General features: G+C 36.0%; 1 protein-coding gene across 1 annotated transcript in view; it reads left to right on the top strand.

Moving 5' to 3' along the window:
- The window catches only part of ext1a (exostosin glycosyltransferase 1a), an 84,656-nt gene that overhangs the window by 44,577 nt on the left and 22,562 nt on the right, over nucleotides 1-17,517 (top strand). The window contains exon 2 of the mRNA XM_051721109.1: nucleotides 8,335-8,428. Coding sequence (XP_051577069.1) covers nucleotides 8,335-8,428 — 94 coding nt within the window. The remainder of the gene's footprint in view (nucleotides 1-8,334; nucleotides 8,429-17,517) is intronic.

Raw genomic sequence — 17,517 nt, 5'->3', positions numbered from 1 at the left:
GACAGGGTTTTGTGGCAAAAAGAGCCTTCTATCCTCTTTTTAAAATCATTTCTATTGTGGGTTATGCTGTCTGCAATTTTCCTTTGCTTAAAGCCTTGAATTTAGTGTTTCTTGAAGTAAATGAGATAGTTAACTACCATTTCAGAGTATGCCATAAATGATGTCCTTTTAACTTTTATTTTTGGTTTATTTAGAGGTAATAACTCAGGAAAGGTGAATTGCTGTTAATATTTCCCTTATAAAAAATTTACTGTGGTTGTACTATGGTATAGTTATGGTATTAGATGGCAATATTATGGTACTATGAAATATACCACGATACTGAATGGTTACCATATTTAAATACCATGCTATTTACATGGTATTCCAAGGTATTTTAAAGAGTGCCATAAAATTCCCATGGTATATGTCCACTAAACCTTGTACAAAACATGATGTACCAAAAACTATGGCATTACTGTAGAATCATCTACAAAAAAATATATATAACCATAAGTACTACCTAAGTATATAACCATAGAATTACCATGGTACCATGTCCAAAAAACATGGTATTACTATTGTACCATGTCAAAAACATGATATTACCATGGTATCTTTTGCAAAAAGCATGGTATACTATGGACTTGTAAATGAAAACACGGTATTACTATGTACCATGTCAAAAACATGGTGTTTCTATGATACATGTAAATAAAAGCATGGTATAACCATAGTATCTTGTGAAGAAAAAGCATGATATTACCATTCTACAGGTACAGATAATCATTGTATTACCATGTCCAAAACATGGTGTTACTATGGTACATGTAAATAAAAAATATGGTATTACTATATTACCATGTTATCTTGTGCAAAAAGCATGGTGTACTATGGTACTTGTTAATAAAAACATGGTATTACTATGTTTCCATGTCCAAAAACAAGGTATTACTATAGTAAATATAAATAAAAAAAACATGGGATTACTATGATAGTTTGTACTAAAACATGGTGATACACTGGTATCTTCTACCAAAAGCTTGGTATTACCATGGTACCATGTCTGAAAAACATATTGCTATTTGACATGTAAATAAAATCATTGTATTACAATGGTATCTTGTACTAAGAAATGGAATTACCATGGTATATATCCAAAAAAACATGGTTTTACCATATCATCATGTCCAAAAAATCCTGGTAATAACATGGTACATTTTGTAAGTATTGAATGCCTACAGTAATTGGCCATATTTAATTACTGCCTGGCCATTTATGACTTGGTAACTTGACCAATGATGTGATTAAAAATCAGTTTTTACACTTTATGTATTATTCAGAGTGGAACCAACTAAATATTAAAGAGCATATCACAAGACAATAGTATTGCAGCATGGACAAATGGGGGATTTAACAAATACACATTGTACTATAATACTCAAAATACCTTGTGTTGGGCTATTTGTAACAGTGGGAATTATTCATTCAACTGCACACGAGGAGTTGGGTCACTTTGCCATATTATGTGCAAAACCACTTTAATAGCACAGAATGCAGAATCATAAATCTGCATCATTAGAGCATATGTCTTTACACTGCCTTCCAGATTCTGCACGCTTTATTTTATAGATATTTAGCATTTCCAGAATTATTCCATTCTGTGTGGATGAATCTCGCAAAATCTGTCAAGAACATCAGGTCATATTCCACCCCAAAATCAAAAATAAGAAATAAAAAACATATATTTTTGCAAGACAATTAAGCCTATTTTTAGGTTCAGTTTCATTCTCATTAATGTAATGGGGAAAGAATAATATAATATTTAAATTGTAAAGTATTTATGCATTATGGTAGTATTTGAAGAACTGCTTTTAATTTGTGCTTATTTGGGTTTTTTACTGTAATACAGTTAATATACATTTTTAACAGTCATGAGAATCTAATGATACAAACAATCTCAAACATAACACATTACAGCATTGAAAATTTGGGATGATATAATATTTAAAATGTAAAATTATATATATATATATATATGTGTGTATTTGAGTGTGTATATATATACTGTATATTCAGTATATATATATATATATATATATATGTGTGTATATATGTATGTGTGTGTGTGTGTGTGTATATACAGTAAATATATATATATATATATATATATATATATATATTTACTGTATATATACACACACACACACACACATACACACATAAATGTGTGTGTGTGTATATACTGTATATACAGTATGTATAATATATATATATATATACACACACACACACATATATATGTGTGTGTGTGTATACTGTATATTCAGTATATATATATATATGTGTGTATATATGTATGTGTGTGTGTGTGTGTGTGTGTGTGTGTGTGTGTACTGTATATATATATATATATATACACACACACATACATATATGTGTGTGTGTGTGTGTGTGTGTGTGTGTGTGTGTGTGTGTGTATATATATATATATATATATATATATATATTAAAATATTTATGCCTTATTGTAGCAGTTGTTGAAGTGCTTTAAATTTGTTCTAATTTGAATTTTAAATCATTTTGTTTACAGTAATTTTTACAGTAATACAGTGAATATTAATTTAAACTGTAATGAGAATCTATTAGTACAAAAAAATATATATATCATATTACAGCATTCAAAATTTGGGAGGAAAATGTGCAAAATAATATGCACAAACAAATGCTAAAAATAATGCATCTGGGTATTTGTTGAACTGCTTTTAATTTACGCAGATTTGAATTTACAAAAAAAAAAAAAACATTGTATTATCATACACAAAGTTATGAGTTAAAATAGTGAGTGAAAATTTATATTTAACAGTAGTGAAAACCTAATAGTACAAAAAGCTTATAAAAACACTAATATATTGAGAATTTAGAAGGAAAATGAATTGTCATGAAAATAATTTCACAATTCAAATAATGTTGAAAACTCTAAAGTAGGCATGACTTACCTAATGCAAAGTAATATTTCTTATTTTTTCTTTTGATTTTGATGTGAAATAAATATGATCTAGACCAGATTTCGTGAGATTTGTGTGTGTGTTGTGAAGTTATACGGGTTTAATCTTGTTCTAATTACACAGTCATTACAAGCAGGTTGGCAGCGTTGGTAAAACCAGCAGTTGCCTTGTGATTTCTCATTTCCACTAATCTGATTTAAGGCACAGATGCCACCCATGCCCCCTGTTACTATGACAACAATGCCAAATATAAACATAACAAAAAATGTAGACTGTTTTGGTGCTTATTTTTTGTTTGCATGTCTCAGGTTGCCCGTTGTGTTCAGTCCTGTATCTTGCGTGTTTGTCAGCATGATGGAGGTATTTGCATTGGGTGAGTGCCATCCACCGACCCACAGCTGCAGTTAAAAGACACGCCATCAATGCTAAAGTCATGCTTGCATTACTGCAGCTGACCCCCTTCACAAAGTGATACACTGAGGCCTGATACATGGTTGCTGATGGGACTGGGCGATATGACATAATGAAAATATTTGATATTTTTCAGCCTTTTGACTATATTTAATATATATCTCTTTACATATGCAGTTTCCCTGAAATGGCTTCAAGCCCTAGTCTCTGATTGTTTTCTGGGTAATGTGGTGGAGCTGCATGTGGTCATCAGCGTGTAACCCTGCAGAGTGAGTTCTCATGGAGATAACGCCCCCCAGGAGCAGCTGAATTATGGATGTGCTTACTCCAACAGAATGTTCTTTCCCATACCCCTCTCAATCACTTCCTGAACGCAGACAGCAGCACTTCATCCATAGTCTGAGTGTGTTATGAGTAGATTCCACTACGCTCCAATGGCTTCTTCTGTCTGAGTAACGATGCAGCAGTTAGTGTAGAGTTCAGTTAGGCCTGACCTGCATCTGTGAATATCATCATAATATAAGGAGAAGTGTCTCGTTATCTACAGTCTGGGCTTACGGTTCACGGCCCTGACTTACTGCGGCTAACTGTATACAACACGCATCCCACATGACATTAGGGTGGACAATATAGCTAAAAAATATCTATCGATCATTCTTTCTATCATTTATTTGTTTGTTCCTTCGTTTTCTATCTTTTGTTAGATTGCTCGCTCTTTCTATCGTTTATTCTTTCCTTATCATTTGTTCTTTTATGTTCGTTTACTCTTTCTATCAATCGTTCTTTCTATCTATAGTTCGCTCGTCTGTTCGTTTGTTCTTTCTATCGTTCGCTCTTTATATCTATAGTTAGCTTGTTTTTTGTTTTTCTATCATTCATTCATTCCTCTATACTGCCTATCATATTCCTCTGTTCTTTTATCGTTTGTTTGTTCTTTCTATCTATCTATCGTTTGTTCTTTCTTTCGATATATTTTTCGCTCGTCTGTGTTCGTTTGTTCGTTATATCGTTCATTCTTTCTATTGTTTGTTCATTCTATCGTTCTTTATTTTTTATCGTTGTTCTTTGTATCTATCTTTTGCTCGTTTTTTGTATCATTCGTTCATTTGTTTTCTGTCATTTGTTTTTACTCTCTATCATTCATTAAGTCTATCATTCGGTCTTTCTTTCTGTCATTCCTTTATTTGTTCTATCGTTTGTTCTTTCTATCTATTTTTCGCTCATCTGTTCATTTGTTCTATCTATCGTTCGCTTGTTTTTTCTATCATTCATTCATTCCCCTATACTTCCTATCATATTCCTCTGTTCTTTTATCATTTGTTATTTCTATCTATCGTTTGTTCTTTCGTTCGATATATTTTTCACTCGTCTGTTCGTTATATCGTTCATTCTATCGTTCTTTATTTTTTATCGTTGTTCTTTCTATCTATCGTTTGTTCTTTCTTTCAATATGTTTTTCGCTCATTTGTTCTATCTATCGTTCGCTTGTTTTTTCTATCATTCATTCATTCCTCCTTTCTTTCGTTTGTTTGTTCGTTCATTTGTTTTCTGTCGTTTCATTTTCTATAATTCATTAATTCCTTCAGTCTTCCTATCTATCGTTAGTTCATTCTATTGTTCTTTATTTCTATCATTCGTTCTTTGTCTATCATTTGCTCATTTGTTTTTCTATCATTCATTCCTCCTTTCGTTTGTTTGATCGTTCATTTGTTTTCTGTCATTTTATTTTCTATAATTCATTAATTCCTTCATTCAGTCTTTCTATCTATCGTTAGTTCATTTTTCTATCGTTCCTTATTTCTATCATTTGTTTGCTAGTAATTTCTATCTATCTGTTCGTTCTATCGTTCGGTTGATCTAAAGATTCTGTTATTTGTTCTTTATTGTTAATTAGTTTTTTCTTTCTATCGTTTGTTCTTTCTATATGTTGTTCGCGCATCTGTTCGTTTGTTCATTCTGTCATTCGTTCTTTGTATTGTTTGTTCATTCTTTCTATCATTTGTTCTTTGTCTCGTTCACTCATTTGTTTGTTTTTCTATCATTCATTCGTTCCTCTTGTTTGTTCGTTCATTTGTTTTCTCTGTTATTTGTTATTATTTTCTATCATTCATTCCATCATTCAGTCTTTCTATCTATTGTTAGTTTGTTCTTTCTATCATATGTAATTTCTATCTATCTTTTGTTCTTTTATCATTCGTTTGTTCGAAAGATTCTATTGTTCTTTATTGTTAATTTGTTTGTTAATTTATAGTTTGTTCTTTGTTGTTTTTTTTGTTCGTTCTTTGTCTATCATTTGCTCGTTTGATTGTTTTTCTATCATTCATTCCTCCTTTCGTTTGTTTGTTCATTCATTTGTTTTCTGTCATTTACTCATTCCATATTCTGTCAATCGTTCGTTCTTTCTATTGTTCCTTCTTTCTATCATTTGTTTATTTCCAACATTTGTTTGGTAATTTCTATCTATTTATTGTTCTTTCTTTCTATTGTTTGTTTGTCCTTTCTGTCTGTCGTTCTGTCGTTTGTTCTATCTGTTGTTTATTCTTTCTATCTGTTTATTCTGTTGTTTGTTCTTAATATCAAAAGATCATATTGTTTGTTCTTTCTATATTGGTCATTTGTTTGTTCTTACTATTGTTTGTTTGCTCATTCATTCTTTCATTTGTTCTTTTTTTATTGTTTGTTCTTTCTATTTATTATTCATTCGTCTGTTTGGTCATTCTTTATTGTTTGTTCGTTCATTTGTTATTTCTGTCATTTGTTTTTGTTTTTTATAATTCATTAACTATCATTTGGTCTTTCTATCATTTGTTTGTTTGTTCTTTCCAACATTGGTTTGTTAGTAATTTCTATCTATCTATTGTTCATTCTTTCTTTGTCATTCATTCGTTCTTTCTATTTGTCGTATATCGTTCATTCTTTCTGTCTATTGTTTTGTTGTTTTGTCTGTCTGTCTGTCTGTGTTTCTTTTTTCATTTGTTCTGTTGTTCTTTCTAACTGTTTGATTGATCAAATTTATTTGCTCAGAAATGGCTTAAAATGGTGTTTGATTTCAATCGGAGGAACAATAATTTTGGCTAAACATTTATGGTTACTGAGCAGATTAAAATGCTTAATGTGACAAATAAAACACCGTAAAATTTAGTTTCAAATAATAAAGGCAGGTTTTCCATCCAAATATTAATTTAATATTGAGTCCACTTATCTTTTTTTTTTTTTTTTTTTTTAATTAATACTTTAGTATTGAATTATATTTATAATCTAAAATTCTCTCGCTTTGTCCACCATTTTGGATGGATTTTTTACCCTAAGCTCGTGTTGCATTATAGGTGCTCAGAATACAAAATGGGATTTCCCTTTTTGCAAAAGATACATGTGATGCTGCCAAAGGTGTTATCTAAGACCCTTACCTTTTGGAACAGCCTTAGCATGGGGAGCACACCTGTGATACTTAAAAATGGTGCCTACATAAGCAGCTCACTTAAACACGGCACAAGTTGAAAGCTCAGTTCATCTCTCTGTGTCTTCAGGCATCTTGGCCTGCTCGTTCATTAGCCCTAAAGAGCATGGATAAAGTAATCATTGCATCATTGATTTATCACAGAGAGACCGAGGAGGGTTGGAGAACGGGGAGAGGTGCGGAGAATGTACACGAGAGAAATACCTTTGTGTTGTCGGACAAGAAAAAATGGCTTCATACCATTTGACCCACATTTGGATTTCAACAATTGAAAATGAGTAAAATGTAGTAATTTATGCATAGACTCGCACTGAGAGCCCCATATCTCTGGGAATTAATCATGCAAAGCCTTAAAAGTGAAGATACAAAAAGGAAAGGTTTTTCTGAATCAGAATCTACAAGGACATTAGGATATATTTAATCCTTCTGGAGTTACAGGCACTCCAAATTTGGAAAAACAACTTGCACCACTGGCGTATAATGCAACAAGGGGTTCTGAAGTCTGAAGTGATTTTAGTAACAGAACCACCAGTCTCTGTGAAAAAAATAAAATACTGACACTGTCACCTTTCTAAGGCTTTTTTTTTTGTTTTTTTTTTCTTTAGTTGCTCAAAAAAATCATAGACAAAATTGTCATTTTGACCCCCCTCTACAAAATAATGGATTACTCCATAAATATTGTCCCATGGCATTTAATATTTTGGCTTTCATCACCATTTACGTGTATTGTTCTTTAGAACAAGCATTACAAAAATTTAATTAAATTGAAGCTGGGAAGATTCTGTATTTTGATTAATTTGACATGAAATAAACCAGTAAGCTTTTCTGAACATACTTCATTATCATAAGGGTGGCTTTTGAGCCTTTCTAGACATTAAATCATATATTAGTTACCTAAAATGTGTGAGAGCGTTGTTATATTGCGTACATAATGTTATGGTATTTTAAGTGTGATGTTAAATGGAATACGTTTGTATTAAGTTTGATAGAAATATGTTTGTTTGTTTGTTTGTTTGTTTTGCTTCAGTTTGATTGCAGATAAAAAAAAAAAAAATCTGCAGTCGTTCAATCAAGGTCTATCAGACATTTTGTATTTTCAAAGCACAATGAACCTTAACAAAAAATATTCATGCTCGTAAATTATATGTAGTCAACATGCAATTAAGAGTGTTTGAAGACCACTAAATAAAGGCGCTGAATAGACTTCAGTTGGTGCCAGAAATTGCCATTTTTGACTGTCTGTTCTCCTGCAAGTCCTTATTTAAAGAACCCGAATTTATAAAGACAACAAAACATCTGAGCATCTCAACTCATGCATTTTGCTTGTGAGTCACTGAGGCACTTTAGTCTTGATCAGTGCAAGTTTAGGATGAGCAATAATTCTGTTTCTGTACAAATGGAATTGGCGCCAACTGTTTTTCTGGTCCAGGATGTTTGCTTGCCACAGTGTAATATGTGCTTCCTCTGCTTTCTCTGCAGGTATGACTATAAAGAAATGTTACACAACTCCACATTCTGTCTAGTGCCGAGAGGACGTCGCCTTGGCTCTTTTCGTTTCCTGGAAGCTCTGCAGGTAAATTTTCCCCGTTTGTTTCCATCGCCAGTGCTGCAAGCCAACGGAAGACACTTTAGCAGTCACATCCAGTTCTTCCACACACACTGCCTCCCTCCCATCATTGCAGTGCCCACATTGAGGAATCAAACAGCTTGACTTTGTGTTCAAGTTCAGAGTTTCTCAACTATAGACCATATTCAGAGTAGTGGCAGAAATAAAAACAAGGCTGTGAGGGATAGACATACAGAATAGGTTCTTCAAAGGGTTGCACTGTTGTTGAAATTGGTGTTGATCGTTCAGCTAATTCGACACTGAAAAGGTCTTTCCAAAATTGATGCTACCTATATTCAGAGTATTTATGTTCTTTGCAGACAATGGGCCTCATTAATGAAACTTTCGTAAATATATGAGTAAATTGGGAGTAATTTACGCAATAAATGGATCTTCCTGAATCCTTTCCTCTGGATTCACACATGCTACGTGCACCCCAGATTTGTTCGTTAAATGTGTGTATGTTAGTGAATTCCAAACATTCGTAAATAGGGGCGTGAGCATGTTCATTCACAATTATCAAAATCCACGCCCATGAAAAGGCATACAATGAAGGCACCAGACTGGCTTTTATAGATGCTTTTAACATCTATGCAGAACAGTGATGAAATCGTTTTTATGAATGACATGAATTCACATCGCAAAAGTGTGATTTAGCAAACACAATAGCGTCTCAAAGAACGTGAGGAACTTACTGTCCTTGCATGTTTTTGCTGTCATGGGAGGTTCAATAAAAATTGTTTTACATAAAGCTTTGCTAATGACCTGTTACTAATTGGTGATTCAGGTAATCATGCTGCTTAATTTTATTGTACCTCAGTACATCATTTGACACAATAACCTATGCGATTCTCATTAGTCGCCTTGTCGGGTTACAAGGTACAGTTTTAAGATGGTTTCCATCCTACCTTGAGGGTAGATCTTTTTCGGTTAGGGTTGGAGATTTTCCTTCTTCCACAGTACCCGTTACTTGTGGTGTTCTTCAGGGATCTATTTTGAAGAGATTAAAAGTTGGATGGGATGAAATCTTCTCCAATTAAATAAGAAGACAGAGATTATGTTTGGATCTAATTTATGTTGTGTAGATACTATAAATGGCTTAGGTCCATGGGCTGCTAATTTGCAAACCCAAGTAACAAATTTGGGAGTAGTTTTTGATTCACCTCTTAAATTTGACAAGCAGATTAAGGCTGTTGTGAAAAACTGTTTTTATCAACTTCAAGCCATTGCCAAACTGAAATCGATTTTATCTGTTAGTGATCTGGAGTGAGTTGTACATGCTTTTATCTTCTCTGCCTGGACTACTGTAATGCCCTTTATCTGGGAACTAGTTAGGCATCTATGTCACGGTAGCAGCTAGTCCAAAATGCGGCTGCTAGGCTTCTCACAAATGCTAAGAGGAGGGACCACATTTCTCTTATATTGGCCTTGCTACATTGGTAGCAAGGATTCAATGGAAGGTCCTGCTATTTGTTTTTAAAGCAGTTCATGGTATGGCCCCTGGTTAAATCACTTAGCTCATAAATTTCCATTCTTCATGTAGATCGTTAAGATCTGCCAATCAATTAGTGCTTACTGTCCCCAGGTCACGCTTAAAGCTCAAAGGGGATTGTGCTTTCTCTGTTGCTGGTCCGAGGTTGTGAAATGGTCTACCACTTGATATTAGATCCTCCACTACTATCTCTATTTTTAAAGTGTACTTAAAAACGTTTTTATTTTCACTGGCTTTTAATGCTTGATGGAGACTGTGTGTTGTGATTTTATGTTTTTTTTCTTCATTGTTTTCTTGTTTTATTGCTATGGTGTGATGTCATTTTATGGTTGTTTCTATTCCTTTATTCTTTTAATGTTCAGCACAGTGGTTCTACAGTGAAGTTTGAAAGTACTTTATAAATACTTGAGACTTGAGACTAAAGCTTTAATGTAAAAGATGTTCAGTTTACTCTGGTAGGAAGAGGTCAACCACCATTAACCTTCTCTGTTTCTGTTCTTTGACCGAAACCCTGTAAACTAATAAATATTTGCAAGCTGACAGTGCAGGCCTTTACTATTTTTTTTCCCATTGTTTTGCCTATGCATCTGCCTGCAATGCATTTATTTATGGGTTTAACAAGATTGGCATTGACTATATGTTATCAACTGAATGTGATTTTATCATTGCGTATACTGAATTATGAAACCTAAATTGTAGAGCTCATACCAAATGAAGAAACTGTCCAACCAGTTACGATAGAGGGCTTTCGTTTTTTTGAGAAAATCAATCACAAACTGCATCTTCCCAACTTTTCACCCCTTGCCAAGCACTTCTGCTGGAAAAACTATATAAAATGTATGTAGCAGCATTGGGAATAAACTATATTCCTTTAAAGAAATAAATGCAAGCATCAAAGAGACATTTTCAATTTAGTGCGTGTGTGTGTGTATATATATATATATATATATATATATATATATATATATATATATATATATATATATATAATATACACACACAGTTGAAGTCAGAAGTTAACATACACTTAGGTTGAAGTCATTAAAACTCATTTTTAACAACTCCACAGATTTCATATTAGCAAACTATAGATTTGGCAAGTCGTTTAGGACATCTACTTTGTGCATGACACGAGTAATTTTTCCAACAATTGTTTTACAGACCGATTGTTTCACTTTTAATTGACAACATCACAATTCCAGTGGGTCAGAAGTGTACATACACTAAGTTAACTGTGCCTTTAAGCAGCTTGGAAAATTCCAGAAAATTATTTCAATCCTTTAGACAGTTAGCCAATTAGCTTCTGATAGTAGGTCTACTGAATTGGAGGTGTACCTGTGGATGTATTTTAAGGCCTACCTTCAAACTTGCTTGACATCATGGGAAAATCAAAAGAAATCAGCTAAGACCTCAGAAAAAAAATTGTGAACCTCCACAAGTCTGGTTCATCCTTGGGAGCAATTTCCAAATGCCTGAAGGTACCACGCTCATCTGTACAAACAATAGTATGCAAGTATAAACACCATGGGACCACACAGCCATCATAACGCTCAGGAAGGAGACGAATTCTGTCTCCTAGAGATTAACGTAGTTTGGTGAGAAAAGTGCAAATCAATCCCAGAACAACAGCAAATGACCTTGTGAAGATGCTGGAGGAAACAGGTAGACAAGTATCTATATCCACAGTAAAACGAGTCCTATATCAACATAACCTGAAAGGCTGCTCAGCAAGGAAGATGCCAATGCTCGAAAAAAAAAGCCAGACTACAGTTTGCAAGTGCACATTGGGACAACAATCTTACTTTTTGGAGAAATTTCCCCTGTTCTGATGAAACAAATATGGAACATTTTGGCAATAATGACCATCGTTATGTTTGGAGGAAAAAGGGTAAGGCTTGCAAGCTGAAGAACACCATCCGAACTGTGAAGCATAGGGGTGGCAGCATCGTGTGGGGGTGCTTTGCTGCAGGAGGGACTGGTGCACATCACAGAATAGATGGCATCATGAGGAAGGCAAATTATTTGGATATATTGAAGCAACATCTCAAGACATCAGCCGTAATAATAAAGCTTGGTCGCAAATGGGTCTTCCAAATGGACAATGACCTCAAGCATACCTCCAAAGTTGTGGAAAAATGGCTTAAGGACAACAAAGTCAAGGTATTGGTATGGCCATCACAAAGCCCTGACCTCAATCTGATAGAAAATTTGTAGGCAGAACTGAAAAAGCATATGCGAGCAAGGAGGCCCACAAACCTGACTCACTTACACCAGTTCTGTCTGGAGGAATGGGCCACAATTCCTGCAACTTATTGGGAGAAGCTTGTGCAAGGCTACCCAAAATGTTTGTCCCAAGTTAAACAATTTAAAGGCAATGCTACCAAATACTAACAAATTGTATGTAAACTTCTGACCCATTGGGAATGTAATGAAAGAAATAAAAGCTGAAATAAATCATTCTCTCTACTATTCTGACATTTCACATTCTTAAAGTAGTGATCTTAACTGACCTAAGACAGGGAATGTTTTCTATGATTAAATGGCAGGAATTGTGAAAAAATGAGTTTTAATGTATTTGGCTAAGGTGTATGTAAACTTCTGACTTCAACTGTGTGTGTGTGTATATACATACATATCCTTGTGCAACCCCTGCATACACATGCGTGTATGTTGTATTTTGGCTTCGCTATATGCAACACATAATTTCATTTGGTTTTAACTGACTGATCTCAATTCAGAAAACTCTGTGCTGTCAGTAAAGGGTTAAACTTTCGATGCACGGAGTCATGTGACAAAACAACATGGCGCCGATCACAGCCAACAAAACAGTCACAACCAGCATTCGGTAAGAAACCCAATTCATTTTTTACATTGAAACCTGTTTGAGTCAAAAGATTAGAGTTTCTAGTTTCATCCGACATAACCTAAATACAGTATTTGTACAATTTGAGTGAAACATCGTGAAACACCACGTTGCTAAACACAATGTACACTAATGTGTACAATAGCACAAGGTTTTCATTAGAAATCCTATATTTACTTTTCATTATCACATTAGGAAAAAAATAGTTTTCAGGGGCTTTATATGGAGTAAGGATGTACATACAGTGCATTTCTAACTGTTCTGAGACCAGTGCAGACAGACAGCACACTGGAGGTTAAGTACTAAATAGGGAGCAAAGGAGCATCTTATTATAAATATTATTTGAAAAATACATATAATTACAAAAGTAAGCTTTTCATTTTAAATTCAAGCTAATTTGCTTGCCATTTGAGCTCATTGCTGTCTAGGAGAAGCAATTTAAATATTAAATAGATCACATTCGTGATTTTTAATTCCTATGGGCAAATACAAAAAATTCTAAGTCACGTCACCAAATCTATCTTTAGTCATAAAGGCCACTTTTCTGCGATGCTTATGTCATAATAATGTCAATAGCTGTCTATTGTGTGGGAGTGCGACTGTGCTCTCTCAGGTTGTCTAATGTTGAGCAGATGTGAGGCTTAACTCCACAGGCCATTATGTATTGTGTTTTGAATCGTGTGGGTGTTGAGGATTGAATGGCCAAGGTTTTCTGGGCTTTTATGATGCATATGTGCATTTAAATCTCTCTCTCAGAGCACATCACAGCCTTAGCTCTCAGCGGCTGTGCTGTGTTGGTCTGTATTTACAGTGCTGTGAAAAAGTATTTGCAAGTATTGTTTTTGTGTATATCTCATACTACATTTTCAAAAATTCAAACAAAATCTAATATAAAAAAGGCAATCTGAGTAAACATACAATACAGTATTTAAATGATACTGTTATTTATTGAAGCAAAAAAGTTATCCAGTACTAACTGGGCCTGTGTGAAAAAGAATTTGCCCCTTAGTTCCTAAATCCCCAAATCTATGAATCCACATTCATAATAGGGATGCACCGATCCGATACCTGGATCGGTATCGGCTCCGATACTGAAGCTTTTATACGGATCAGGTATCAGTTCACCAATCTGGGAGGGTTAGCAGAGAGCGACAGGGTTAGCAAGAGACACAGGCAGGGGGGAAGACCCCCCTAACTGGGGAAGAAACCTGGGCAGAGGACCAGTCTCCTGAGGGCAGGGATGGGATGGAATGAGGACGGGCAGGGGTGGGGTGGGGTTTGGGAATAGGAGAGAGAAGAGAGAGAGAGACTCCGGTTCACTGCCTCCTGGAAGCGCCGTCATGAAATCTTCTGCCAGCTGGAAAGCTTCCTCCAGCAACGCCGGACGGTGGCACTGGACCCACTCGGACATACCACGGGCAGCTTGGAGACTAACTGTTCCGGTACCACCTGGTCCACGATGTCCTGGGCACCGTGGGTTCACCCGTCAGCAACCACTTCCGGCAGGTGTCCCGGAGCTGCTGCGTGAACGGGTGGCCATGTTTTCCCAGCTTCAGTGAGCAGAAATGCTAACAGCTCTGTTTGGGGCTCTGGCCGACCCGCTGCATGATAGTTTTATTTTAGTCAGCATAGACGTGGAGATTGGCTGCGGGAAGCTGTTGGGCCGCAAGCTGAGCTTCCCTGGAGAGTAGAAGTACCAGTCAGGCCCACTGGTTAGGCAGCCATCCCCACATCTCGGCCGTCTTCTCGAAGAGGTCGAGATAGGCTTCAGGATTGTCAGCTGGCCCCATTTTGGCTAGGGTGACTGGTGGGACAGCCAGGGTGGGCTCCGGGGCCACAGCAGCAACTCTCTATTGTCTGATCAGGCTCCGGAACGCCTGTTGGTCCTCCGTTTGGGCCTGGAGCAGAAGTTGGAAATGCTGTTCCTGCTCCAGCCGTAGCTCAACGAGGGCTTGGTGTTGGTTCTGCTGGATGCTGGCAAGGGTTTTTATCACTTTGTCCAGTGGTGACGATTCCATTATGATTGCATTCCTTGATCTTCTCCTGGGTTTTGGCACCAGAGTAACACACTCAATGTTTGTGGATGAGGAGGAGGAGATGGGAGCAGTGATCCAGTCAGATAAGGCTCTTTATTTCTATGCCTCTCTGTATTGCGTGTGCACTCTTCTCTGGTGCTTTCACTCACTTCAACAATTGAATACTCTCAAAATAAATGTAAACTTCTTAGTAACTTCTTAGTAACACTCAAATAGACTCCATGCATAACAGATGCCAACACGGCACACTCGACTCGTTCTCTCTCTTCCTGCTCTGGCATGTTTGGCTGTTTTTAAGGTCTCTTTGTTGAATCCAGTGTTGAATAAAATTGAGCCGCGCCCAACTGATCGAGCAGTTTGTCAGTCTGGGGCATTGGGTACACGTCAAATTTGGACACAATGTTCATTTTCCAATAGTCCACACAGAATCGAACCATTTCATCATTCTTAGGTACCAGAACCACCGGGCTGGCCCAATCGCTGTGTGACGCTTCTATTACGCCCATCTCGAGCATTGATTCTAATTCTTCCTGAACGGCCTTTTTTTGTGTGCTCAGGAAGGCGATAAGGGCCTCTCTGTACAGTCGTTCTTAGGTACCAGAACCACCGGGCTGGCCCAATCACTGTGCGATGCTTCTATTACGCCCATCTCGAGCATTGATTCTAATTCTTCCTGAACTGCCTTTTTTGTGCGCTCAGGATGGCGATAAGGGCCTCTCTGTACAGCGTGTGTACTCTCCTTTGGTGCTTTCACTCACTTCAACAATTTAACACACTCAAAATAAACGTAAACTTCTTAGTAACACTCATAGATCAAACACTCAATGGATAACAGATGCCAACGCGGCACACTCGACTCAGGTTAGGTTCTCTCTCTCTCCCTTCTCTGGCGTGTTTGGCTGTTTTTAAGGTCTCTCTCCACCATCACTGTAATGAGAAACAGCTGTTAGAAATTATGCCAACCAGCTTGACGAGCCACACCACTCCCTCTCTCCCGCAGACAGACACACAACCACACCCCCATCCCCACACTATTATCATATACCATCTGCAAATATGCAATCTCATTTAAACAGATGTAATAAACCAACCTCACACAATTTCAGCAGATCCAGCATCATGTGGAGCGCTCATTTATTTACCTCTAAAGCACGTATTCTAAAAGCCTCTCATCAAAAGTTCCCTGTAACTTTTCTAATGATAAAAAGCAAATATCAATAAAACTTGTATTATATACCATTTGCAAATTTACAGATATCTCATTTAAACAGATGTCATTCACAAACCTCACGAAAATACAGCGTTTTCTTCCTGTCAAGCGCTCATCATAATATCTTCCTCTGAAGCGTGTATTCTATCAGCCAGAATCAAAAACTTCAGAATCAGGATCAAAAGTTCCACTGATTCACAAATCATGATGACAGTTCAAGCAGGTGATCCAGGCTGTGTAAACTGTCAGGAGATAGCTGGATCCGCACGAGTGCGTGAGTGCAGCTTCAAAGCTGCGTCCGAAACCAGGAAAATGCTGCCTCTGGAGGCTGTATATGGCGGTAGGATGAAAATAAGGTGCTTTTCAAACTGTTCGGAGACCAGTTTCCTTAAGAGTTCCAATCAATCAAGACAGATGTCAGTTAAGCCATTAACTGATTAGGCGGCAAGGTAGCAAGTCAGCTGTCTACATTTTCGGATGCAGCACAAGGTAAAAGCGTTTCACATGTGCTATAAGTAAATGTCTTATTCACTATGCACTGTATGTACAATTGGTTTGATTCTGTATTTTTTTAGAAAATGCGATTGCTAATGTGGACATGCCATCCATGATTTCTAGACTACTGGGTGTACTGTTATTTCCTTCTTCCTAATATATTAACAATTTCTTCATGTGCAAATAAATTACTAAAATTTGATGACTAAACGAAAATCTGAAGAAACTGCTATCTACCATCTAAAATACAATATTTTTTTAGTTTTGTGTGAAATTGAGTAAATATAGTGCTAAATAAGAGTTTATGATTATTTTTTAGCAATTTTATGTTTGTTATTTACTATATTAAATTGTGTGATATATCGGCATTGTATCGGCCTATCAGCCACCCTGCTCTCTGGATACCGGCATCAGCATCGACCATTAAAAAAACGCATATCGGTCGACCACTTATTACCATTATACATGTCCAAATAAATTATATTACTATGGTGCATGTCCAAAAAACACAGTATTATTACCATTGTGTATAATAACAAGGTATTACTATAGTACTATGTTGAAAACATGGGATTACTATTGTACATAAAAACATGGCATTACTAAAGTAAATGTCCAAAAAAATGGTATTACCATTGTACCGTGTCTAAAAAACATGGTATTACTGTGGTACTCTTCTTAAGTGAATACTGACTGCTATTGGTCAAATGATGAAATAAGTGCTATGAATTCTGCAGTAAAATGCACATTAAAGCAGCTGTGTATTTCCATTGTGAAATATGTTCTCTATTCAGCTGTAAATTGTCCATTGTCAGTTGTTCCTAAAGTAGTACCAGACCAAGAGACAACAATACACAGATGGCCTATTGTTTATATTATCTAATGACTGCCCGCTTTCTAATTTGCATATCGGTTGGTATTAGTGGTAATTAGTGCAGAGTTTGAAACATCTTTTACTGG

The sequence above is a fragment of the Myxocyprinus asiaticus genome, chromosome 16 (genome assembly GCF_019703515.2).
Source record: "Myxocyprinus asiaticus isolate MX2 ecotype Aquarium Trade chromosome 16, UBuf_Myxa_2, whole genome shotgun sequence".
Classification (NCBI taxonomy): Eukaryota; Metazoa; Chordata; class Actinopteri; order Cypriniformes; family Catostomidae; genus Myxocyprinus; species Myxocyprinus asiaticus.
The sequence above is the reverse complement of the archived record's forward strand: the minus strand, read 5'-3'. Positions and strand labels throughout refer to the sequence as shown.